This window comes from Scyliorhinus torazame, chromosome 4 (genome assembly GCF_047496885.1).
Source record: "Scyliorhinus torazame isolate Kashiwa2021f chromosome 4, sScyTor2.1, whole genome shotgun sequence".
In the NCBI taxonomy this organism is placed as follows: domain Eukaryota; kingdom Metazoa; phylum Chordata; class Chondrichthyes; order Carcharhiniformes; family Scyliorhinidae; genus Scyliorhinus; species Scyliorhinus torazame.
In genome coordinates, this window is record NC_092710.1 from 113875102 (window position 1) to 113902394 (window position 27293).

At 43.7% G+C, this 27293-nt stretch overlaps 1 protein-coding gene across 5 annotated transcripts; it reads right to left on the reverse strand.

Annotated features, from left to right (window-relative positions):
• Positions 1-1585: 1585 nt before the first annotated feature.
• LOC140410434 (guanine nucleotide-binding protein G(I)/G(S)/G(O) subunit gamma-4) lies at positions 1586-26552 on the reverse strand. Of its 5 annotated transcripts, none has more exons than XM_072498513.1 (4): positions 26139-26327; positions 14905-15134; positions 13731-13857; positions 1586-8373 (listed from the first exon to the last, which is right to left on the reverse strand). In XM_072498513.1, exons 3-4 carry the CDS (start codon positions 13815-13817, stop codon positions 8245-8247), a joined length of 216 nt encoding a protein of 71 aa, XP_072354614.1. In that variant the 5' UTR covers positions 13818-13857; positions 14905-15134; positions 26139-26327; the 3' UTR covers positions 1586-8244. The 5 variants fall into 5 exon arrangements, with proteins under 5 accessions (XP_072354614.1, XP_072354613.1, XP_072354615.1 ...); XM_072498512.1 differs by lacking the exon at positions 26139-26327 and adding an exon at positions 25780-26045; XM_072498514.1 differs by lacking the exons at positions 14905-15134; positions 26139-26327 and adding an exon at positions 26467-26552.
• Positions 26553-27293: the final 741 nt, after the last annotated feature.

Sequence of the window (27293 nt, forward strand, 5' to 3'; positions counted from 1 at the left end):
GCTGACCCGCTGCCACGCACTGCGCAGCCGTGCCTGCCCAGGGGCACTCTGGGAGTTGTAGTCCGCCGGCCGGCGCCGTCAAGTCTCCAGCGTAATGACGTTGGATGCTGCGGGGAAGGACGCAGGAGGGTCGAGCAGGTATGTTTCCAATATGGGAATTAAAAGGTGCAATTCATTTGGTATGCTTGTGGCAGCAATGTTTCAGTGGCTAACACTTTCGTATAGATCAGAAGGTTTGTGGGTTCAAGCACTGCTTCAGAATCTTGAGCACAAATCTAGTCTAACACTCCAGTGGATTGGATTTGTAAGTATTTTCCTGCGAGCAGCTCAACAGATCATTAAGTACATGGCCAAGTTAAATTGCCTCTTAATTAGAAAAAATGAATTGGGCACTCTTAAATTTTTTTTAAAATTGCCTCCTGCTGACATGGACTCTTGCTGGTTGTGTGAAGAGTTGTCTCCCTGATGCTGGATTACGAGGAGAGGTTGAGTAGACTGGGACTGTACTGGTTGGAATTTAGAAGGATGAGGGGGGGGGGGGGGGGATCTTATAGAAACATATAAGATTATGAAGGGAATAGATAGGATAGATGCGGGCAGGTTGTTTCCACTGGCGGGTGAAAGCAGAACGAGGGGGCAAAGCCTCAAAATAAGGGGAAGTAGATTGGGGACTGAGTTTAGGAGGAACTTTTTCACCCAAAGGGTTGTGAATCTATGGAATTCCTTGCCCAGTGAAGCAGTAGAGGCTCCTTCATTAAATGTTTTTAAGATAAAGATAGATAGTTTTTTGAAGAATTAAGGGTTATGGTGTTCGGGCCGGAAAGTGGAGCTGAGTCCACAAAAGATCAGCCATGATCTCATTGAATGGTGGAGCAGGCTCGAGGGGCCAGATGGCCTATTCCTGCTCCTAGTTCTTATGAAAAGAAAAGACAGCATCGCTGACAGAGTGCTTACACTTTTGGAGGTACATTTTGTTTGTTTTGGATGAGCCGTGTCCCCTCGGATGGACACAATATTCCATTGCACTATACTATACATAGAACAGAGTGCAGGAGGCCATTCGGCCCATCGTGTTTGCACCGATCCACTTAAACCCTCACTTCCACCCGATCCCCGTAACCCAATAACCCCTCCTAACCTTTTTTGGTCACTAATTTATCATGGCCAATCCACCTAACCTGCACGTCTTTGGACTGTGGGAGGGAACCGGAGCACCTGGAGGAAACCCACGCAGAAAATGTGCAGACTGCACAGACAGTGACCCACCAGGGAATCAAACCTGGGACCCTGGCACTGTGAAGCCACAGTGCGAATCACTTGCGCTACAGTGCTGCCCAAAGAAGATACAAAGATGCTATTTGTCTCCGTCTTGTCCAATAATTATCCCTCAACTAACATCACAAAATCAAATTATCTGGTCATTCTCTCCTGACTAATTGTGCCGGCAAATTTCCCACCTAAGACAGTGATTTATGCATCAAAAAATGCTTCATTAGCTGTAAAGTACTTTGGGACGGCCTGAAGTTGTGAAGGTTAATGTATAAATGCACGTCCTTTCACAAAGAAAAAAAACAAGCCAAACATGTTTGATAATTCTACATTTCTTTTAATAGCTTCACGATCCTTACTAGTCACCAAGCAGAAAATGAACAGAAAACACCAACCAATTTGCTTAACTCAGTCACAGTAAAACAAACTAAGGTTTGGACCCAATCTCCTAATCCAGTTCAGTGTGAAACAAGTCGAAGTACAAGGCCGTGCAGTTAGTTGTTTTACAGCAAAACAGCACGTTCTAACTACCCAATGTCAGTGAAGCACATTAGACAAAGGCTCATTTCTCCCAAAAACATGATAAAGGTAGCAGAAAGGACCAGTAAATGAACAACGTTTCACTTTTACTCTGGAGGTATCCTACAAAATGTTAGCACTTGCAATAGAGCTCAAAATAAATAAAATGAACACATACAAATGTGTTCAAACCGTTACATCTCATTGTAGATTTTTCCCCCTTGCCACAATTTCCTCCCACCCTCCTCTTCCCTGTAGAAAGTCACAGCGGCGGGGGAGGGGGGTAAATTTTCACAGAAAATGGCAGTCACTCCAAGTTGCAAATATCTACATTTAACATGTATTCCCTCCATTACTATGTCTGTTATATGTCCTATCTGCAGGATGCAATGAAACCTCAGCTTCACCTCCATCACCTGGAAAGACAAAGGCAGTAGGCGCATGGAAACACCACCTACAAGTTCCCTTCCAAGGAAAGGTGGAGAAGGACTTGGACCTATTTGCATTCCTTCATTGTGACTGGGTCAAAATCCTTAAATTATTTGCCTAACAGCACTGTGGGGACATCTTTACTACATGGATTGCAAAGGTTCAAAAAAGGCAGTGAGCACAGAGATGTTGGATGAATGTTTGGTGTGAGTTATGACACTGGTGCAGGGAATACGTTTACTTTACAGTAAAGGCATTTTACTCCCAAATACTGATATAGAAATTTTAAATGATGTTGGGCCTCTAGACCGCTGAGTAGATGCCTCGACTAATTCAATTCCCACTAGCTGGGGAGCTGCAACCCACCCAGAGTCCTCCTTGAATGATTTTGGAGATTTTCAGTTGGATTCCAGTAGCGGTGTTGATAATCTAGGCAAGAATGTTCAAAATCCACTCCGGTCAGTGTCTTCTTGGTGAAGGATGGACACATCATCCTAATGGCTCTTCTCTGTCTGGCAGATCGGAGGTGGATTTGGTATCAGGTAAACAGACCATGGGGTGGAAATTTGTCTTGGAAGCAACATACACTCAAAGTTTCTTTCTGTAATGCGCATTTTGTTAAACATATGGACATTTTAATTCTTTTAGGTGGCAGCTTAAAGGGGCCTGTCCTGTGCACAGCCTGTGTGGAACATTTGGGTTTTCTGTGCAGTGTAGAAGGAGCATTGCTTGGGAGGTTGTACAAAATGGATAATGAATCTCCAGCCAATGGAAAAGAAAATGGGGTGAAATGCAAAGCAGGCTACTGATTTGCAGATTATATCCTGGGTTGAATATCCTGCTGGCATTCACCGACAGGCCCGTCACAAGGAGCAGAATTCCAGATAGCCACATTATCCCTGGGAAGGAATCAGTGTCTTTTTGCGAAAACCCCCCAAGGCAACGGAAAGCAAACATGCCAGAGAATAATATTCCCTTTTAAAAATAATGAATGGAACACGTTAGAAATATAGTGAACACGAGACTCTGCATGGCAATGCAACTGATTTTGAAACCAAAGTTAAGATTACCCCTCAGTATTGTCACATAATCATCTGTTAGAGAGATTGTTAAAAAGGGAGATGCGCACAGTTTAAGGAGAGTGTCAATCACTTCTCATTGGTCCTCGACATGTCCTATAGAGTATTCCTATATAGGAACTGTGACCAAACTGTACAATGTTCTCATCAAACCACATCTTGGGAACCAGGTCAAAATCAGGTCACTGAAAAGCATGCGAACATTGAAAAGGCTGGAGGCAGTGCAGAGAAGATCCATAAGGCTAATCCCCACTATTGAGTCGGAGATAGAAAACACTGGATAAACCTGGGTTGTTTAGCCTGGAAAGGAGGCGCCTGAGCCGATGGAAAGATGCAGGATAGTGAAGGGAATTGAAAGGGTAAATCTTTAAACTTGGACAAAAGCAAGCTCAACCTAGTAAAGGATAATTTTCAGATGGATATCTAGAAATTCTTCACACAGAAACTGATCGAGACTGGGAATGGACTCCTGGGTAGAGAGAACATTCTGCAATCATTTAAGGCCCAACCAGATGGAAGATTCGGAAGACTAATCTGATTAGCCTTCCTTATCTGCAAGTACTTTCTGATGGTGAAGCCTTAATCCAGAGTGGAGGACAATGGATCAGGAGTAGTACCATCTCATCCAGAAATTCATAACATGACTAGTTTTACAGAAGTGGTTCCACCTTTAATTTAAAAAAAACAGGAGGACAACTGTATTTTCTCAATTACCAATGATCCATTATCAATTTTCAGAACTGGCATGTTTCAAGGTTGCAGTTCAAGGGCTTATAACTCAAGACATATTCCTGGAGGATTTGTTACAGACCTCCCAACTCGATCTGCCCCATCCATTCAAACAACCTTTTTCTTTGTATCTCCAATATTTTTATAACAAATCAGTTTTCAAACAATGATAAACACACAATTATGTGATGGCTCACAGATGTTCCCAAGCCAACAATTGTTCATTCTTAGAGAATCTGGGACAATCCTGAAAAATTGGCAAATTTAAATTTATCAAAAGAGGAATTTTCCCTGCCCCATTCCACAAATGTGTGTTCCCAAGCTGTTTTTAAACACTAACAATATATAAATAAGAGACATTGAGAACCGAGAAGATATATATCTGGCTGTTCTAACAGGAGCAGGTGGCAATTTTTTCAAGCATATCTTCAAAAATGTTTTTTTTTTAAATGTTGAAAGAAATGATGTAAAACAAAGCTGTAATATATCAAAGGGAGTGTGAGCCAGCATGGATTGATTTTGTATAATGTGGACCTTACTGAGTATCGGAGCCACAACTACCTGAAGTGCATGATCACCAGATCAAAAGCTAAACATTGAAATTAATATTTAATAAATTTAGATTTGGCATCCAGATACACAGTGTGATCCTGATGAAGAACTGAAAGATGTGCATTTATGGATGTTATTATTTATTTGATGTAATCAAATTCATTTTAGATGAAAAAGACTTCAGTTAGTCAGTTGTGGAAGGAGGTTCGATGTTCCATTAGATTTCCTGTTTGCAGAACATGAGTCCATCCATCTCCCAAGTAGACAAGTCTAGCCTCCTGACCTCAACCTGTTTCAACGTCCACTATCCTTCATGTAAAGAAACTGTATCTTACATCTTGTCCTCTGCTTGCACGTCACAATCTTGCTCTCATTCGTGAATTCAAATCTCTTCATGACCTCACCACTCCCAACAGTTAATAATCTTGAGAACTCTGTATTCCTGTTTCTGGCCTGTTGTCCATTATCCACCAATGACGACAGCTATGCTTTCAGCTGTCAGCCCCAAACTCTATAATTCCCTCCTTAAACCTTTGTCTACCCACCTCTCTTAGCTGATCCTTAAAACCTACTTTTTTGACTGAGATTTTGGTCACCTGTCCTGATGTCTTCTTTCATAACTCAGTATCAAGACTCATTCAAAACAGTTAGGAAATGTGACGGGGCCCCGATGACGATGAATGGCAGCACGGTAGCACAGTTGCTTCACAGCTCCAGGGTCCCAAGTTTGATTCCCGGCTTGGGTCACTATGCGGAGTCTGTACGTTCTCCCCGTGAGTGCGTGGGTTTCCTCTGGGTGCTCCGGTTTCCTCCCACAGTCCAAAGATGTGGTTAAGTGGATTGGCACTGATAAATTGTCCTTAGTGTCCAAAAAGGTTAGGTGGGGTTGCTGGGTTACGGGGCTAGGGTGGACTTAAGTGGGGTGCTCTTTCCGAATGGCTGGTGCAGGCTCGATGGGCCGAATGGCACCCTGCACTGTAAATTCTATGGCCCAATGGCCCCTCCCTCATTGGTGTTCATTTGTAATATAAATTTAGAGTACCCAATTATTTGATTCAATTATTAAGGGGCAATTTAGCGTGGCCAATTCACCTGCTCTGCACATCTTTGGGTTGTGGGGGTAAGACCTATGCAGATACGGGGAGAATGTGCAAATTCCACATGGACAGTGACCCAGAGCCGGGATCAAATCTGGGTCCTTGGTGCTGTGAGGCAGCAGTGCTAACCACTGCGCCACCGTGCCGCCCATCAGTGTTCATTTTAAAAACAACAAATATAGGCCTGTTGCTTCTCTGTGCTACATTGAAAGCCTATATGCCTTCATGTTGTGGTATCCTGAATGGAGCAATGTACCACTTCAGCCTGTATAGTAATTGTGTGTTTCTTCCATACACCAGCCGTGTTTTTTTTTTTTTTTAAAGGTGTTTCTGCTTTCTGCAGGTGGCTTTGAAACGTATTCCATTTGATTTAAGTGTTCTCAGGATGACAGCTTCCCTCTCCTAAGAATCCCTGCATTATAAATTGATCAACAATAATTCACATTTAAATTAAATTCTCATTGTTATATGTTATGTATCGGAGTGATTGTTGTAATTGGAAAACAGAACTTATTCTATCATTAATGAAAACTGTGATACCTGACCCTTGGCTTCAACATTCCCGAGCTTTCAAGTTCCCTTCACTCCTAGAATAGATTTCATATCGCAACATTCTCACACTTCATCCTACATGGGTACGTTACATTCAGGAAATTGGGCAGAAATCATTGGAGACCATCTCTCTCAAGAAATGGAGGACAATTTACACAATTGCAGTTTTTCTACTTATTGTCGCCATGTGATGCCCCAAATGTGAAATTAATTATTTTGAACATCATCATACCAACCTCACCCAAAAGCGAGCCTACATATAGTTGAGTTGGAACCTTTTCCTGGAATCAATTCCTGATTCAGACAATTTGTATCCACAAACACCCCAAGACACTTCACAAGAGCAATGAAAGAAAATTTGACACCAAAAGATGTATTAGGGCAGCTGATAAAAAGCTCGTTCAGGGGTATGTTTTCAGGAGTATATTAAAATGGAGAGAGGTTATGAGGAGAATTTCGGAGCTTACGGTCTTGAGACTGAAGGCAGAGGCATGAATATTGGAAGAATTGAAATCAGGGATGCTCAAGTGGCTAGAATTCGGGGTGGGGTGTAAAAATCTCTTGAAGATTGTGGAGCTGGAGGAGATTACAAGGGAAAGGGTATGGCCCGAGAGGAATTTGAAAACAAAGGTGAAAATGTTTTAATTAAGATGCTGCTTAATCAGGAAACAAATGTCGTTCAGTGAGTAGAAAGGCTGATGGGTGAACAGGACTTAGTACAAGTAGGACACCGGCAACCTTTTGGATGACCTCAAGTTTACAGAGGGTTGAGAGTGGGAGGCTGACCAAGGGAGCATTGGAATAGTCAAGTCCAGGGCGGTTGAGGGTTTCAGCAGCAGATGAGCTTAAACAGGTGGGAGTTTGACGATGGTACGTTGATGGAAACAAGTAGTCTTTGTGACAGCGCAAAAGTGGTTGGAAGCTCATCTCAGGATCAGAGGTTTCTAAGTTTCCCAAAAGTCTGATTAATCTCTGGTAACTTTCAGGATTTTTTGGTATAACTATTGAGAAAGGCTGAACAGGTGGAGGTTTTTGAAAAACAAGGTTACCCAATGATGCTCCACTTGTTGAAAAGACCAAAACTAGGGGCCGTAAATATAAGGTAATCACTAATAAATCCATGTTGGGAATTCAGGAGAATCTTCTTTACCTGGAGAAGATAGAACATGCAATTTGTGAACCCAAGGTGTAGTTGAGCCGAATAGTATAGATAGATTTAAAGGGAGTCTGGATATGTACATGACAGAGAAAGGAATAGAAGGATATGCTAACAGCTGAAGAAAAATGGGAGAGGTGAAGTGGGAGGAGGCTCGTGTTCAGCATAAACACTGGCTTGGACTAGTTGGATTGAATTGTCTTAATTCGGTGCTATGTAAAGTCCCACTAGTATTTTGGCATGCATTTATACCCCAACCTCTGATATATACGATTATTGTTTTGGCTTTGGAAATATTAGATTAGGAAGCACGTCAATACCATGGCCAAATTAATTGGGATGCATTAATATGAATATAATATTCTTCTTCAAATAAGTCACTTGTTCCTGAACCATAGTTTGGCTTCAGAGCAAATGTCTTTGAACCTATACTTTGTCTCTTTGCATGCACATTCAGTTCTGTTCTGTCTTCACGGTGTAAAAATAGAATGGTTGTACTTCTCTCCAAAGCCACTACTACTTCCTGTTGCCACTAGGCGATTGTGCTTATAACATTTTATATTCAACATACAAAACATTAAACAGTCTAGTTAGAAAAAGTCATCTAAATACCTACATTTGTTTTAAAAAATTTATGTTACTGTTAAATCCTTTTGTGATTGTGCAACTGACACAAGTTTGTGCTGTCAAAACTATGATCAAAGTAAAACACTCAATACGGTTCATTCCCCTAGAACTGGAGCAATAATTACAGCATGCACATGTGACATTCCCAACGCCTGTGATCTTCTGTTTGTACACAGTGCTTCTTGCCTCACTCTCTCTTCCCCCCCCCCCCCCCCCCCACAATTTCCACATGTTGTCAGAGGATGATGCAGAAGAACTTCTTCTCCCTGAATGGGTTTTCAGAAGCTGGCAGTGGGGCGATGAGTGGATCATCTCTAAGGTGAGCGTCACAGTAAGCCATCAGGTCGGCTGATGCCTTTGACACCTAGAACATGCCAAAGAAAGACCAGTGTTAGGAATAATTTTACTTGAGTGATGTGGAGGAGTGTATGCTGACAAAACCGCTCTCATTACTATACCTTTCTGTTTTTAATCATGTTACATATGAGCATCACTAACAAGGCCATCATTTATTGCCTCTCTCCAATTGTCATCAATGTGCTGGTGGTTGGGTGGCGCAGTGGTTAGCACTGCTGCCTCACGGCACCAAGGACCCGGGTACGATCCAGGTCACGGTCAGTGTGGAGGTTACACATTATCCCCACGTCTGCGTGGGTCTCACCCCCACAACCCAAAGATGTGCAGGATAGGTAGATTGGCCACCCCAAAATTACCCCTTAATTGGAAAAGTAAAGAATTGGGTACTCTAATTTGTTTTGTTTTTTAAAGTTCCACCCTATGGAACTGCTGCACTCCATCAGTGATATTGAGGGCAGTCACTCTGGTCTCACCTAGAGTTCAATTATATTGTCCACATTGGACCAACGCAGTAATGGGATAAGTAGTCCTGGCGGAACCCAAACTGAACATCAGTGAGCAGGTTATTGATAGCACTGTCAACAACACCTACCAACACTTTAACGATGATAGTCAACTGAAGAGGCAGTAGTCAGCCAGATTGCACTGGTTTTGCTTTTTTATGGACATACCTTATGGACAAGGTCTATCTGGGCAATTTTCCACATTGCCTGGTAGACACCAGGTGTTCCAGCTGTACTGAAGCAGCTTGGCTAGGCACCCAGCTAGTTCTGGAGGGCAATTCTTTAGTACTAAAGTCAAAATGTTGTCAGAGCCCATAGCCTTTGCTGTATCCAGTGGGTTCAGCCATTTCTAGATATCACTTGGGAGTGAATCAAATTGACTGGAAATCCCAAGGCTTTTTACACGTACATAAAAAGCAAGAGGGTAGCCAGGGAAAGGGTTGGCCCACTGAAGGATAGGCAAGGGAATCTATGTGTGGAGCCAGAGGAAATGGGCGAGGTACTAAATGAATACTTTGCATCAGTATTCACCAAAGAGAAGGAATTGGTAGATGTTGAGTCTGGAGAAGGGGGTGTAGATAGCCTGGGTCACATTGTCATCCAAAAAGACAAGGTGTTGGGTGTCTTAAAAAATATTAAGGTAGATAAGTCCCCAGGGCCTGATGGGATCTACCCCAGAATACTGAAGGAGGCTGGAGAGGAAATTGCTGAGGCCTTGACAGAAATCTTTGGATCCTCGCTGTCTTCAGGGGATGTCCCGGAGGACTGGAGAATAGCCAATGTTGTTCCTTTGTTTAAGAAGGGTAGCAAGGATAATCCCGGGAACTACAGGCCGGTGAGCCTTACGTCAGTGGTAGGGAAATTACTGGAGAGAATTCTTAGAGACAGGATCTACTCCCATTTGGAAGCAAATGGACGTATTAGTGAGAGGCAGCACGGTTTTGTGAAGGGGAGGTCGTGTCTCACTAACTTGATAGAGTTTTTCGAGGAGGTCACTAAGATGATTGATGCAGGTAGGGCAGTGGATGTTGTCTACATGGACTTCAGTAAGGCCTTTGACAAGGTCCCTCATGGTAGACTAGTACAAAAGGTGAAGTCACACGGGATCAGGGGTGAACTGGCAAGGTGGATACAGAACTGGCTAGGCCATAGAAGGCAGAGGGTAGCAATGGAGGGATGCTTTTCTAATTGGAGGGCTGTGACCAGTGGTGTTCCACAGGGATCAGTGCTGGGACCTTTGCTCTTTGTAGTATATATAAATGATTTGGAGGAAAATGTAACTGGTCTGATTAGTAAGTTTGCAGACGACACAAAGGTTGGTGGAATTGCGGATAGCGATGAGGACTGTCTGAGGATACAGCAGGATTTAGATTGTCTGGAGACTTGGGCGGAGAGATGGCAGATGGAGTTTAATCCGGACAAATGTGAGGTAATGCATTTTGGAAGGTCTAATGCAGGTAGGGAATATACAGTGAATGGTAGAACCCTCAAGAGTATTGAAAGTCAAAGAGATCTAGGAGTACAGGTCCACAGGTCATTGAAAGGGGCAACACAGGTGGAGAAGGTAGTCAAGAAGGCATACGGCATGCTGGCCTTCATTGGCCGGGGCATTGAGTATAAGAATTGGCAAGTCATGTTGCAGCTATATAGAACCTTAGTTAGGCCACACTTGGAGTATAATGTTCAATTCTGGTTGCCACACTACCAGAAGGATGTGGAGGCTTTAGAGAGGGTGCAGAAGAGATTTACCAGAATGTTGCCTGGTATGGAGGGCATAAGCTATGAGGAGCGGTTGAATAAACTCGGTTTGTTCTCACTGGAACGAAGGAGGTTGAGGGGCGACCTGATAGAGGTATACAAAATTATGAGGGGCATAGACAGAGTGGATAGTCAGAGGCTTTTCCCCAGGGTAGAGGGGTCAATTACTAGGGGGCATAGGTTTAAGGTGAGAGGGGCAAGGTTTAGAGTAGATGTACGAGGCAAGTTTTTTACGCAGAGGGTAGTGGGTACCTGGAACTCGCTACCGGAGGAGGTAGTGGAAGCAGGGACGATAGGGACATTTAAGGGGCACCTTGACAAATATATGAATAGGATGGGAATAGAAGGATACGGACCCAGGAAGGGTAGAAGATTGTAGTTTAGTCGGGCAGTATGGTCGGCACGGGCTTGGAGGGCCGAAGGGCCTGTTCCTGTGCTGTACATTTCTTTGTTCTTTGACTGAAGACTGGCATCTGTGATGCTAGGGACCCCCGGAGGAGAAATGGATCATCCACTCATCATTTCTGGTTGAAGATGGTTGCAAACATTTCAGCCTGGTCTTTTGCACTGATGTGTTGGGCTGTCTCATCATTGAAGATGGGGATGTTTGTAGAACTTCCTCCCTCCCATTAAATGTTCACCACCAATGATGACCTAATGTGACAAGATTGCAGAGCTTTAACCTGACCTGCTTGTTATGGGATTGCTTAGCTGTCTGTAACATACTGCTGAGCATTCATGCCTCTGTTGCAGCTTCATCAGATTGGCATTTTGCTTTTAGACATGCCTGACGTGGTTCCTGGCATGCTGTCCTCCATTCCTCTTCAGTCCCCTGATTGCTGATAATGGCAGAGTGAGGAATGTGCCAGTCCAGGAAGTTACAGATTCTGTTTCAATACAAATCTGCAGATGGCCCACAGCACCTCTGGGATGCCCAGTTTGAGCTTTTAGATCTGTTCTAAAACCATCCCATTTAGTATGAAGGTAGTGCCGCACAACACAATGGCAGATATTTTCATTTTGAAGATGGGATCCCATTTCCACAAGGACTGCGGTGGTCAAAGAGGAAGGTTTTAAGAGTGTCTTATTGGAGACGAGACAGGCAGAGTGGATTAGGGAAGGAGTTCTGAAATTAGGTATCAGTAGATGAAGGTACAGCTACCAATAGTGGGACAAAGGAAATTGGGCCCAGGCAAGATCTTCAAAGGTTGTAGTGGTGGAGGGAGATTACAAAATTAGGGAATGGGGAGGCAGTGGATAGATCTGAACATGAGGATGAGCATCTTAAATTTGAGGTGTTAATGTGTAAAAATGCCACACTGACAGTCAGTGTGAGGTGGAGCAGATTAGTCTGTTGGGCAACATTCACAAAAACAAAAACGTATTTTGCTTTCATTCTGGCGTAAAAAAGAAATTCAGGTTACGATTTGTTGATGTGCCGTCAGAGTCCTTACAGTCAAGAACGGATGGAGATTGTTGATTTAAAAAGCCTTCAAAATTCTGGGAGCTCCTCTATAATTATCCTGGAAGCTTCAGTGACAGTAGGAAAACCTTCTCCTCGAAACAATTAATGCCAATTGTTTCTCTGAAAGGATGCAGCTTTCGGTGTTGCATGTTCTGTGTGCCTATTTGCAACCACCCTGTTCTGAGCCCCATTGTCATCTGATAATAAGAGTCTGTCAGCTCCTAATGGGAGCAAATCAAATGTAGCCAGGGCCTGGGAGGAGGTGTCACGCGAGGCAACTAAAAGACTATCACAGGCAGTGTAGATTTCTGGCAGCCTGAAAGCATCTAATTAAAATGTTTACTGCTCTTTTTGGGGAGTTTCAAAATTGCAGAGGCAAGAGTTGGCCGTTAAATCTCTTTATTTAGCCATGAGAACTAAAGACTGTCTTTAATCAAACAACCAGGGAGGGTTAATGTGGAAAGTATTCTGAAGTGGTTTCATTTTTTTGAGATTATTTTCTCTCCCTGTTCAATTGCCTGGTGGGTGTACCATTGTATTAAAATATCTGCATTCAACCATAGCCTAGTGTAAGATATATGGTGTTAATGAGTACAGTAATATATCATTAAATGCTGTGTCATTACCATCCAAATGAGACACGGAAAGAATCTATGAGTCACTGGCACTCCTGTGCTTTGCATCCAACCCAGTGGTCTGATTTCTTTTCTCTCTCTAACTGGTGTTGATTTGACAACCTTCCAGGATAGTCCTGGAACCTCCAGGAGTTAAACATTAATCTTCTGAACACACTGAACAAAAATACCCAGGAGAATGTTCAGAGGGATATCATAAAGTTGTTTTTGGCAGCATGTGGCACAGTGGTTAGCACGGAGACTGCGGCGCCGAGGACCCGGGTTCGAATCCCGGCTCTGGGTCACTATCCATGAGGAGTTTGCACGTTCTTCCTGTGTCTGCATGGGTTTCACCCCCACAACCCAAAGATGTGCAGGTTAGGTGGATTGGCCACGCTAAATTGCCCCTAAAATTGGAAACAAAATTATTGGGTACTCTAAATTTTTTAAAAAGTTGTTTTTGTCTTTCCATTTTCTGTGAACACCATTATTTCTTTAGTTATAAAACAATTGGTTATGGGGGATAAAGGCTTATGAGGGTGGGCAATTGGCAGAAAATCATTTGATGAAATCTCCAGGAATACATCCACCCAGATATGTCAGAAAACTTGGCCAGAATAATTCCCAAACAACTACTTACATTTCAACCCCACACATTTCCTACAAGGAGATGGATAGGCACTGAGCTCAGGTGAAGGATGTTGGGGGTGTAAAACAAAAAAGAGGACCAGGAGAGTCCGAGGGAGGTTTTGAAGGCTGGGGGAGTTGATCAGGAAAGAGATTTCAGTGGGAGAGGTGGCAGCCGGGTAGGGGATGGGGGACATGCTGGTCAATATAATGAAGGAGAACTGCTGATTGTGAGGAGCCTCTTGATGTTGACTATCTTAAAATATGAATGCAAAGCCAATCACTCCTCATATCATCATCATTGTAAAAAAACAATTCCTTCTTTCCTTACAAAATGTCTCAGAACTGTTACGCGTCTCAAGTTGGCAACTGTGAATCTTTAGAAATTACTGCTTACCTTCATTCTTTCCATGCAGGCTTCCATCTTCAGCTGTTCTACTGCTTTTCTGGCCTGAGAAATACTGGCTGTGCTGTTGTTCGACATTTCCTGTCACTCTGTAAACTTTCAAATCAAATCACATGCCCTGAAGTTCAAGGGATGTAAAATGTTGAGATGTCAATTTAAATTGCATTCCCTCAGATATTTATACATGAAAGTTAATACTGTTATTTACCAGACCGTTTTCAAAATCAACCCATATTGAATCAGGGATTAGCTGATGGGAGTGGATCATTGCACTGTAATTTAATTCTCTGGCTCAATTTTCAATCTAAATGGTTTAAAGTCTCCCTTTGCTGCTGAGTCAGAAGATGCAGCCTGTTGAGTGGAAACTGGAGCTCAAGCTCTGAATTCTGGGATGACATCCACTCAGATTCTCATGTGCGTCGCATATGGTAGATCCTTCTGCCCTCATCATATTGGTTGTGGAAGCACATAAAACACATCAGAGTAGCTGCCATATCGGCCGGTATAAGGTGGTTATTCAGCTGCTGAATCCTGCTCCTACTTTTGCAATATGCTCCAGGGGAAGGGCAAAGATGCGAAATGATGCCAACCACATTAACCAAAGTTACTGCAAAGTTTCTGGAGCAGAGCTGGATAAAAACTAACAGCATGAAGGATTTTGATAGGATGCATTGGGGGGAAAAGCTATTTCCGTGGGTCAGGGAGTCCGTAATCGGGAGAGTGTTTTTTTATATATAACCCAGAGCTGTTTGAGTAGGGAATGTTTTACCAGAGTGGTTGAGCCAGGGACCAATGCATCTTTGAAGGGAAAAGTGGGTCATATTTAAAACAAAGAGATGCAAAGCTCTGGGCAAAGAGCCAAGATTAGTTTTGGATTCTTTTGGAAAAGCGAAAACACGTACATAATAGGCTGAATGGCCTCTCGGCATTGCAATGCTGGAGTTGTATCCCACTGAGGGATCACAGAACACCATTGAGTTGGAAACTCAAAGTGAAAAATTCAAATCTGCTTTTAAAAATCTGATCTCTTTCATCTTTAAAGTCCAGGTGAGGTGTGGGACAGACTTTTTTTTTGGAAAATATTTTATTGAGGCATTTATGTGGGACAGACTTGTCAATGCTATGACTTCATGAAGGCTTCCTGCTGACTGCTGTTGTGACTCACCTCGCAGAGGGATAACATGTAGGTGCTATCTGTTCCCTGGAGATGGCCAGAAAGAAAGCCAAAAGTAATTGAACCAGCTCTCATTCCTTTCCTATCGAGATCTGCACACAGACATCACTGTGGAGCTGGAGCTGTTAACCATGGACCATGTCAAGAATGTCACAGGGACCAAAGAAGTCCAAAAGAATCCGGCTTTTAGATTTCAGATCTTAAATCTTTGTTGCCTTTCTCTAGTCAAAATGGATGGTAACACAGGAAGAAGTTAATAAACATGATTGCACGCTTCAGCATCGAACTTGCAGCCCGTCCTACCTCTTGACAAAGGAGACTACAATGGGATGAGGGAGGAGTTGGCTAGGGTAGAATGGGAGCAAAGATTTTGTGTTGGGACAATTCAGGAACAGTGGAGGACTTTCAAACAGATTTTTCAGTGCTCAGAAAAGGTATATACCAGTAAAAAGGAAGGACTGTAGGAAAAAGGATAATCAGCCATGGATATCTAAGGAAATAGTGGGCGGCACGGAGGCGCAGTGGTTAGCGCTACTGCCTCACGGCGCCGATGACCCAGATTCAATCCCGGCCCCAGGTCACTGTCTGTGTGGAGTTTGCACATCCTCCCTATGTTTGCATGGGTCTCACCTCTACAACCCAAAGATGTGCAGGGTGGGTGGATTAGCCACGCTAAATTGCCCCTTAATTGGGGAAAAACAATTTGGTACTGTAAAATAAAGGAGGGTATCAAATTGAAAGAAAAGGCATACAAAGTGGCAAAGATTAGTGGGAAACTAGAGGATTAGGAAATATTTAAAGGTCAACAGAAAGCCACGAAAAAAGCTATAAAGAAAAGCAAGACAGATTATGAGAGTAAACTAGCTCAAAATATAAAAACAGATACCAAAAGTTTCTACAAATATATAAAATGAAAAAGAGTAGCTAAGGTAAACATTGGTCCTTTAGAGGATGAGAAGGGGGATTTAATAATGGGAAATGAGGAAATGGCTGAGGCATTGAACAGGTATTTTCATAGTGGAAGACACAAATAACATGCCAAAAACTGTTGGCAAAGAGGCTATGGCAGGTGAGAACCTAGAAACGATCACTGTTACCAAGGAGGTAGTGTTGGGGAAGCTAATGGCTAAAGGTAGACAAGTCTCCTGGCCCTGATGAAATGCATTCCAGGGTACTAAAAGAGGTGGTGGGGGAAATAGCAAATGCGCTTGTGCTAATTTACCAAAATTCACTGGACTCTGGGGCGGGTTCCAGCAGATTGGAAACAGCAAATGTGACACCATTGTTTAAAAAGGATGTCGACAAAAGGCGGGTAACTATAGGCTGGTTAGCTTAACTTCTATCGTTAAGGAAGAGCGAGACAGCGGAATAGAAATTGTCCCATTGGGCAGACACAGCATGGGTTCATTTGACTAATTTAGTGGAATTCTTTGAGGACCTTACGAGCATGTTGGACGTGGTGTATTTGGATTTCCAGAAGACATTCGACAAGGTGCCACACAAAAGGCTGCTGCAGAAGCTCAAGGCACATGGTGTCACAGGTAATGTATTAGCATGGATAGAGGATTGGTTAACTGACAGAAGGCAAAGAGTGGGGATAAATGGGTGTTTTTCTCGTTGGCGATCAGCAGCTAGTGGTGTGCCTCAGGGATCAGTGTTGGGTCCACAATTTACATAGATGATCTGGAGTTGGGGATCAAGTGTAATGTGTCAAAGTTCGAAGATGACACTAAGATGAGTGGTAGAGCCAAGTGTGCAGAGGACACAAAGTTTGCAGAAGGATATAGATAGTGAGTGGGCATGGGTCTGGCAGATGGAGTTCAATGTTGATAAATGTGAGGTCATCCATTTTGGTAGGAACAACAGCAAATGGACTATTATTTAAATGGTAAAAAATTGCTGCATCATGTTGTGCAGAGGGACCTGGGTGTCCTTGTGCATGAATCGCAAAAAGTTGGTTTGCAGGTGCAGCAAGTAATTAAGAAGGCAAATGGAATTTTCTCCTTCATTGCTAGAGAGATGGAGTTTAAAAACAGGAAAATTATGTTGCAGCTGTATAGGGTGCTGGAGGGTGTGCAGAGGAGATTCACTAGGTTGATCCCGGAGTTGAGAGGATTAGCTTGAGGAGAGACTAAGTAGATTGGAATTGTACTCATTGGAATTTGGAAGAATAAGGGAAGATCTTACAGAAACATATAACATGAAGGGGTTAAGATAGAAGCAGTGAGATTAGTTCCACTGGCAGGTGAAACTAGAACTAGGGGGCATAACATCAAAATAGGGGGGAGACGATTTAGGACTGAGTTGAAGAGGAACGTCTTTACCCAAAGGGTTGTGAAAGTCCCTGCCCAGTGAAGCAGTTGAGGCTACCTCGTTGAATATTTTTAAGGCAAAGATAGATAGATTTTTGAACAGTAAAGGAATTAAGGGTTATGGTGAGCGGGTGGGTAAGTGGAGCTGAGTCCACAAAATGATCAGCCATGAATTTTTTGAATGGTGGAGCAGGCTTGAGGGGGCCAGATGGCCTACTCCTGCTCCTTGCTCTTATGTTCATTATTGCTCTTTTTCACACCAAGAGGCCATTCATTTGCCTGTTTAGGTCAGTGAACCCACCATACCCTGTGCCCACCCGTCACCCTTACAAATATTACATCAAGATATTTTTTTCAAAAGCTTGGGCTTTGAACCTGAAATTAGGTGTCTGACTAGTTCACTCGACTATTGATTGTATCTGAAACATGCCATTCATTGATGAGGTTCGCTGAAGGGTGAGAGACTTGTGTGAATCATAAACACGGGAATGGACCAGTTGGCTTCTTGTCTGCACTGTATATTCTATATTAGAACCAGTATATATAGTCCTATTCTAACAGTAAATCTGTGGCAAGACCAGTTTCGGAAGACCCGCATGCTTTTTGTTGAATGTGCTCTTTTCTGGGTTCCACAGTTTCCCTCCGCATCCCTGTAGGACATAGAGTCTGCAGATTTTATAATTACTGTCAGCTTAAAACGGGCACCAGAAATGTTCAAAGGAAACATCTGCCCGAATTATGTTAAAGTCAGGAGAGGCAATTAACACCACAGGGAAGAGGATCATGTGAGGGGGAAGAATCACTTGCTGGGCGTGTATCTCTGCTGGAGTCTGCCATTAGCTTTGATTTTTTTAAAAAAATAACCTTTTATCAGTGCATCAAGAACTAGTGCCCTAAAGGTTTCAGATGATGGGGCTGCAGATTAGTTCCGATTGGATCTGCTTTCTTGTGATGAAAGCTCAACACAGTTCCTCAGAACTGTCAGCATTGAGAACCAGCTCCCTCTTGCTCTCCACAAAATGATAAGAGGATTAATTCAAACTAAAGCCAAGTTAAAATTCAGATTAATACTCCTTTCTGTTCTTTATTGCAGTAATAAACTGTAATTTATATAAATACAAGTACATAAAATTTACAGCACAGAAACAGGCCATTCGACCCCAGCCAGCCATGAGGACATGCTTCATTGTGCTGTGGCACTACTGCCCTGCCTAATGGGATAGATTTGGAACAGACCTGACAGCTCCAAACTGATCAATGAGGCACCTTGTACCATCAACAGCAGCAGAATTCTATTCAACTACAATTTGTAACCTCAGCTTGACAAATACCTTAATCTACCATTAAACCAGGAACCAAGCCTGGTTCAATGAGGAGTGTCAGGAGCAGCACCAGACATATCTGTAAGTGAGGTACTGACCTGGCAAAGTTACAACACAGGACTAATAATAATAATAATCATTGTCACAAATAGGCTTACATTACCATTGCAATGAAGTTACTGTGAAAAGCCCCTAGTCACCACATTCCGGCACCCGTTCGGATACCCAGAGGGAGAATTCAGCATATCCAAATTACCTAACAGCACCTGTGCAGACTCCACACAGACAAGCCGGGAATCGAACCTGGGACTCTGGAGCTGTGAAGCAACAGTGCTACCCACTGTGCTATGACTACATGCATGCTACATAGCAGAAGCAGAATTCTATAGTCAGAGCTAACATTCTATAGACAGAGCTAAGTATATCACAACCAACACGTCAGATCAAAGCTCTGCAGATCTGTAACATCCAGTTGTTAATGATTATGGACAATTAATCAACTATCAGGGGGAAGAGTCTTCATGAATAATCCATACTCAATAATGGTGGAGTCAGCACATGAGGGCGAAAGGCAAGGTTGAAGTAATTGTCACCATCTTTCACCAATTTGATTTACTCCATCTGATATCTAGAAAAAGCGGAGTGCATTGGACACAGCACTGGATATAGGCCCTGATGACATCTTGATTGTATTGCTGAAGGTTTGTGCTCCAGAACAAGTAACCCCTTTAGCCAAGATGTTCCAGTACAGCTACAACACTGGTATCTAACTAACAAAGTGGAAATTTTCCCAGCCGTGTCTTGCTTGCAAAATGTCAGACAAACCACTCCATCAGCATACTCTCAATTACCAGCAGAATTATGGAGGTTATCGTTGACAGTGCTATAAAGCAACATTTACTCACCAATAAGCTGCTTATTAATGCACATTTGGATTTCACTGGGATTGCTTGACTCCAGATATCATTACATTCTTTTTCCAGACAGACTGCAGAGGTGAGATAGACTTCTAAGGCAGCATTTGATCAAATGTGGCATCAAGGAGACCGCATAAAATTAAAATCAATGGGTATCAAGGAGAAAACTCTGATTGGAGTCATAACTTGTATTAAGGAATATGGTTGTGATTGTTGGAGGGTAATCATCTCAGGCCCCAGACATCATTGCAGGAATTCCTCATGGCAGTGTCCTAGGCCCAGCCAACTTCAGCTTCTTCATCAATCTTCCATCAGAAGGTCAAAAATGGGGATATTTGTGCACCCACAACAACTCAGGTAATGAGCAAAATACTGTGGACGCTCTGGTAATGATACAGTCTGTGCAAACATGCAGAAAGGGTTAGACAACTGGAGATCGATAAGTGTCGAGTAACATTTGTACCACACAAATGCCAGTGAATGACCATCTCCAACAAGAGATCCAATTACCTTCCCTACTAATGACCAGAAACCTAACTGGACCAGCCACATAAATACTGTGGCTAAAAGACCAGGTGGCGATTGACTGACTTCCTGACTCCTCAAAGCCGGTCCACCAGTTACAAGGCACAAGTCAACAGTGCGATGTAATACTCTCTACTCGCCTAGATGAGTATGGCTCCAACAACACAAAATGCTCAGCACCATTCATAACTAAGAAGCCTGCTTGATTGGCATCCCATCCAATACCTAAAACATTCATTGTCTCCACCATGGAGTACTGTGGTCTGCAGTGTATGTACAAAATACAAGATACACAGAAGCACCTCGCGGTGGCACAATGGTTAGTACTGCTGTCTCACAGCACCAGGGTCCCAGGTTCAATTCCGGCCTTGGCTGACTGTGTGGAGTTTGCACTTTCTCCCCTTGTCTGCTTAGGTTTCCTCCCACAGTCCGGTTTCCTCTCTGGTTTCCTCCCACAGCCCAAAGATTTGCAGGGTAGGTGGATTGGCCACGCTAATTGTCCCTTCGTGTTCAGGTTAGGTGGGGTTACGGGTTGGGAGTGGACTAGGTAGCGTGCTCTTTCAGAGGGTCAGTGCAGACTTGATGGGCTGAATAGCCTTCTTCTGCACTGTAGTGATTCTATGTCCCTTACCAAGGTTTCTTCGACAACACCTTTCAAACCTGTGGCCTCTACCACCTTAGAAGACAAGGGTAGCAGATATATGGGAAAACCAAAACCTGCAAGCTCCCTCCAAGTCACAGATATACTGCTGTGGCATTATATCAGTATTTCTTCAGTGATGCTGGGTAAAAATCCTGGAACTAACAGCACTCTAGGTGTACCTATGCTACAAGGACTGCAGCAGTTCAAAAAGGTAGCTGATTACTATCTTCTCAAGGGCAATTGGGGACAGGCAATGAATGCTGGCCTAGCTAGCAACATGCACATTCCATCAATGAAAGAAAAACTAGTCTATTCCATAGCTTATGGTCCACATGAGTCTCCTCACATCCTAAACAATCCAACAATTTAGGCATATCCATTGATTCCGTTATCTCTCAATCTAGCTTCATCTTAAATGCATCTACATCATTTGTCTCAATCACACCCGGTGGTAGCAAATCAACCTCTCTTGGTGAAGATGTTTCCCCGGAATTACCTGTTGGACAATAATAATAATCTTTATTGTCACAAGTAGGCTTACATTAATACCGCAATGAAGTTACTGTGAAAACCCCTAGTCGCCACATTCTGGCGCCTGTTTGGGTACACAGAGGGAGAATTCAGAATGTCCAAATTATCTAACAGTGCTAACCACTGTGCTACCGTGCCACCCAACAGCAGCTGTAAGCAGAGCGCATTCCTGGGCCTAGAGTTTACACACAATTTCCTGACTCTGCTTAGATCCAATTGATGTGCTCCCTTTTCTGTGTGTTTATGAAGACTTTTATGAAGATAAATGGGGCGGCATGTGGCGCACTGGGACTGCGTCGCTGAGGACCCGGGTTCGAATACCGGCCCCGGGTCACTGTCCGTCTGGAGTTTGTACATTCTCCGAGTCTGCGTGGGTTTCACCCCCACAACCCAACGATGTGCAGGTTAGGTGGATGGGCCACACTAAATTGCCCCTTAATTGAAAAAAAAATAATTGAGTACTCTAAATTTAATTTAAAAAAGGAGGTAAAATATCCAAACTAACAGTTGCACAGAGACAGCTGGTTTGTGTTGCAGAGTGAGGCTAGCAGCACCGTACCAGCTGAGGTTATTCATGAAGGCCCGCCTTGTCAAACTTGCCCCACACCCGAGGTGTGGTGACCTTCAGGTTAAATCACCACCAGTCAGTTCTCCCCCTTCAAAGGGGAAAACAGCCTATGGTCATCTGGGACTATGGTGACATTACCTTTCATAAAATTTATGTAAGCTGATTCATTCTTCATCACGATGTGATGAAATAAATATGAAATTATATAACTTTTAAAAGAGGAATAGAGAAACCATAAGACGCAGGAGCAGAAGTAGTCCATTTGGCCCATCAAGTTTGCTCCGCCATTCAATGAGATCATGGCTGATCTAAGGGCGGCACAGTAGCACAATGGTTAGCACTGTTGCTTCACAACGCCTAGCACTGTTGCTTCACAACGCCAGGGTCCCGGATTCAATTCCCAGCTTGGGTCACTGTCTGTGTGGAGTCTGCACATTCTCCCAGTGTTTGCATGGGTTTCATCCGGTTGCCCCTGTTTCCTCCCACAGTCCTGAAAGACGTGCTGTTAGGTGAATTGGACATTCCGAATTCTCCCTCAGTGTACCCAAACAGATGCCAGAGTGTGACAACTAGGGGCTTTTCACAGTAACTTTGTTACAGTATGAATGTAAACGTACTTGTGATACTAATAAAGGTTATATTATGTATTCCACAACTCCACTTTTCCACCATTTCCCATAACCCTCGATTCCCTTACGGATTAAAAATATGTCTATCTCAACTTAACGACCCAGCCTCTACAGCTCTCTGCGGTAAAGAATTCCACAAATTCGCTACCCTCACAGAAGAAATTCCTCCTCATCTGGGTCTTAAAATGGGTGACTCCTTACTCTGGGCCCTCTGATCCTAGACTCTTCCACAACAGGAAACATCTTCTCAGCATCTACCAGGTTAGGTCCCTGAGAATCCAATATGTCTCAATAAGGTCGCCTCTCATTCTTCTAAACTCCAATGAGTACAGGCCCAACCTACTTAACCTCTCCCCATAAGAAAATCCCTCTATACCGAGGATCAACCTAGTGAACCTTCTCTGGACTGCCTCCAATGCCAATATATCTTACCCTGGACTAAAACTGTTCACAGTATTCCAAGTGTGGTCTTACTAGCGCCTTGTATAGTTTTAGTAGGACTTTCCTATTTTTATACTCCATTCTCTTTGAAATAAAAGGCAATATTTGCCTTCCCAATTACCTGATCTTGCATGCCAGCTTTCTCTGATTTATGCACGGGGGCCTCCAAATCCCTTGTGCTGCAGTTTTCTGCCGTCTTTCTTCATTTAAATAATATTCAGCTCCTTTATTCTTCCCACCAAAGTGCAGAGCATATTTTCCGACACTATATTCCATCTACCAAGTTTTTGCCCACTCACCTAACCGGTCTATATCCCTCTCTTTTAGTCTTCCTCACCATTTGTCTTCCCACCTATTAAGAAACACTTCGGGATTTCAGATATGCTTTAAAATTATGATAAGTTAATACGGTCCGGAGAAAATCCCAAAGGATCCTAAAGTTTTAGAAATAGTGAAACAAGAGAATAGGTAATGTCAAACCTGTGCTGAACAGTTACAAGCCATTGTCTCTGATACTGAGCCACCAACTGCATCACTCTCCCTAGCTATTTTCCAAGACTGAACCAAACAATTTGTAACCTGGATGTTCTACTTTGCCCTGTACTGACGTTCCAACCCCATGAACTCTCAGTTACCAAAATTGTTTACTTCTGCATCTCAATTTTCCACATTCCTACACTGCTTCATCCCATCTGCTGCCGAGACCCTCACCCATGCCTTTATTCCAGACCCAGCTGTTCCAATGCTTTCCCAGCCAGCCTCCCATTTACCACCCTCCATAAACCTAAACCCATCCAAAGGCCTGCTTCTCATCTCCTAACATGCACTGTGTCCTGCTCACCCATCACCTCTGTGCTTGCTGACCTCTTGAATGTCTCCAATTTCCATCGCTGCATCACTGGCAACAGTTCCTTTAGCTTAACTTGAAAGATTTACCTTACACCGTGCTACCTCTCTCCCCATTAAGATGCTCCCGAAGTTTTATCTTGACCAAGCTTTTGCTCATCTGTCTTGACAGCTCCTTAAGTGTCTCATTGTCAACTTTTGATTGATCACAAGAGCTGTGGGACATTTTACTGCCTTTGAGATGCTATGTTACTGCAAATAGTTGGAAAATATTGTCTCCAGTTGGCCTTTCTTTAGGAAGGATGTCAAAGCTGTGGAGAGGGTGCAAAGAGATTCACCTACAACAAGCTTATTGATGGGAAGTATTGGTTATGATAAAAACTGGGATTTATTAGAAGAAAGAAGGTTTTAAAGATCAGATGAGGGATTTTGAAAAGCTAAACAGAGAAACCTTTTTCCACTGGTTAGGGATTGGGTAACTAACTAGAGGGAATCAATTTAAGGTGATCTCTGACAAGAACAACGGAAAAGATTGGGAGAGTTTGTTTTCACATGGAGGATTATTATGTCCAAGTAGAAATGTTGGTGAAATTCAAATCTATAATCGCTTTTAAAAAGGAATTACATAGAATGTACAGCATAGACAGAAGAGGCCATTCAGCCCAACTGGTCGGTGTGGTGGTTTTCATGTATCACAAGAGCATTTCACCCCACTCTCCCAACATCATAGCAGTAGTTTCCTTTTCCTCATGCATCTCATTAAAGGCTATTTGCCTCAACTACTCTTTGTAGTTTGTTATTGTGAGCTTAACTATCTGGTATCTAAAAATTCTAAAATTTTGACAAAAGTGCACTCCATGATAAATGGCCGTGTCATCAACCGCCTCCTCTCTACTCTCTAGAACTCCATCCCAAAGTGATGGCACCTCTTGAAAAACCTCAAAACATCTTTTCAGCCAAAGTATTCATCTCCTGTTTTCACTCTCCCTATCCTGGCTTGCATCCACTCCCATTTACTTTTTAATCTGATTTATTATTGTACCCACCACTCATGTAAATATTTTAAAAAGGAAAAAAAATCCAGGTTTGTTGGAAGAGTGCAGGAATGTAACTGTAGATGGTGCTGACAGCTGGGACAGGCACAAGGAGCCAAATGGCCTCCTTGTGCCTTCAAATTCCATGATTGGCAGGGGGGGGGGGGGGGGGGGGGGCGGAGTGGAGGTGCTGGAAAACGACGAGAAGAGTAAGCAAATAAACGATATGGGGAAGATTAGCAAAAAAAGATCAGTAACACAAAAACAAGCTAACAGAATAAAAGGTAACATTTTAGCTTGGAAAATGGCATCACCTTGGGAAATGATTCACTACCCTGGAAAATAACAGCTAGAAGGGGGAGGGCTGTCGGGTTCACAGTTCAGAAACATCCAGACTGTAGGATTAAACTGGTACAGAACTAGTCTAACAAGTCTTTAAAAGCCATGAATCCGACCGAGTTCGTGTGGGGGAAACCGGAAGATTGACAGAGATGTTTTTGTCTAAGGCTGGTGAAGAGGCAAGGCTGGAGCAGGGTCTGGGTGGAGAAGGCCTGTGCTATACCGGACCTGGGGGTTGCTGGATTGCAGATACTCGCTCACCAAAGTGCACAAATATTCCCTTTCCTCGCCCGCAGAAATTAATTTCAAACTCAAGAACCATATGCGCAAAGAACATTAAAGCCTCGCCACCTACATTGTGCCCACTACTACCAGGAGCAGAACAACAGGGGCAGTAATAATTGCACGGTGGGTAGATGATAGCAATGCTGGAACAGGAATAAATGTAGAGCAGGAGGGTCCAGCATCAGGGGATGCAGCGACACAAGTTGCTCAACGTGGACCCACCAAAAAGACCAGCCAGCTCTCCCCCTTCCACATGTCAACCCCCCCAGGTTCCTGACTCTGTGGGCTTTTCACTTCACCGTTTACTGGACGGGGCGGGAATTCCAGTTGTAGGGATGTGAACAGCTTCAGGATCAGACAATAAAACGCACGAGGCTGGCGCTGAGCTCCGGGAGCCGAGACAGCAGAGCTCGCTGGAGGAGGAGGCGGCCGAGGGGACACACAGCCCGCTCCCCTCTCCCGGAAAACACTCACCCGAGGCGCCTCGCCGTTCCCCCGAATCCGCGTCCCACAAATAACACCGACAGCCCAGGTCCATTCACTCAGCCGCTGCCCGACACGGTGGTGGACATCTCCCCCTCACATCAACACCGTGCTCCCGCTCCCCTCCCTGCTGCCGGCTCCACTCAGCCCGCGCTCTCCGACGTCTTTAGCGCCAGAGCCGTGTCGGCCAGCTCTGTGGTGATGTGGAGGGGAGATCCTGGCAAGTAAAACAGGGGGAATCTGCATCCCGGAATATTCCAAACCTGTCAGCGAGGGGGAAGCTCACACACCCAGCGGGAAGACGGCAAATCTTCCCTCAATCCCTCTCCCATTTGTACTGTCCCACATACCGAGTCACTGAGTTGGGTTTTTTTTTTGCAAGTGCGTGTCCAAAGCTATCGGGGTTTGCTGGAGCATTGCAATTTTAACAGAGGCTTCCGCCTTCGCTGCGCCCAGGGTGAGCCGGCCCACAGTGCTGTCAGAGAGCAATGGGCAGGGACGGCTGCCCTGTGGCTTCCCCCGTCTCACTCCCGGTCCAGAGGCATCGGCTCAACTCGGGCATTTCTTCTCCACCTGGGACCCGAGTCAGCATAAATCGACCACACATTTTTCCGTCCAAGATCCCCACCCCCACCACCCAGTGCAGGGAAAGAAATACATTTCGTTGAAGCTTTTTACCTTGCACTTATCAGGACAATTCACAAGAATACCACATATACGGGAAACACCAGATGTATACTGGACAAGAGTTCTGATTGGTTGGCATGTGGACTCTGATGGGTGGAGCTGTTGCCATGGAGAATGCACCAGTTGATGAGTGCCTGATAGTTAACTGTCAGGCATTGGTAACAGGGCAATGCCTTGACTAATCAGAGTCAACCTAGCTGGTTTAAATTTCAACAATGCTTAGATTAGAGTCAGACGAAACATCTGTCTAGAATGGTGTTTCCTACAAACCATGAGGCTGTTGAGGTATGCCAGTAAAATTCTTACAACGGAGGCATTAGTGGGGTACAGAAAGTGCAGGGTAGAGCTTAAGAAAGTAATTAGGAGAGCAAAGAGGGGATAGGAGAAAGCTGACTGGTAATAGGGGAAAACCCAGGATATTCTGTGATATGCGTGGGTTTCCTCCGGTTTCCTCCCACAATTCCCGAAAGACATGCTTGTTGAGGGGAATTGGACATTCTGAATTCTCCCTCTGTGTACCTCAACAGGTGCTGGAATGTGGCGACTAGGGGCTTTTCACAGTAACTTCATTGTAGTGTTAATGTAAGCATACTTGTGACAATAAAGATTATTTATTTATATCAACAGTAAGAAGATAACCTGAGAAAGGGTAGGGACCAAGGGGACATTGGAAAGGTGTTGAACAAATACTTCACATCCATCTTCACTCAAGATGTATTATAGGGTCCATCAACCAATTAGAAGAACTGAATCTAATTAAGGGTTAAATTAAAGGGTTAAATTCTTTGCTCCTGCAAAGAACAAATGGAGCAGAGCCC

What these genes read in the sequence shown, in the direction of transcription:
- LOC140410434 (XM_072498514.1), bottom strand. Translation starts at nt 13,817, where the DNA reads ATGTCGAACAACAGCACAGCCAGTATTTCTCAGGCCAGAAAAGCAGTA. An exon ending in CCTGCATGGAAAGAATGAAG is followed by an intron (nt 8,374 to 13,730) that starts GTAAGCAGTAAT and finishes GGCATGTTCTAG; the next exon opens with GTGTCAAAGGCATCAGCCGA.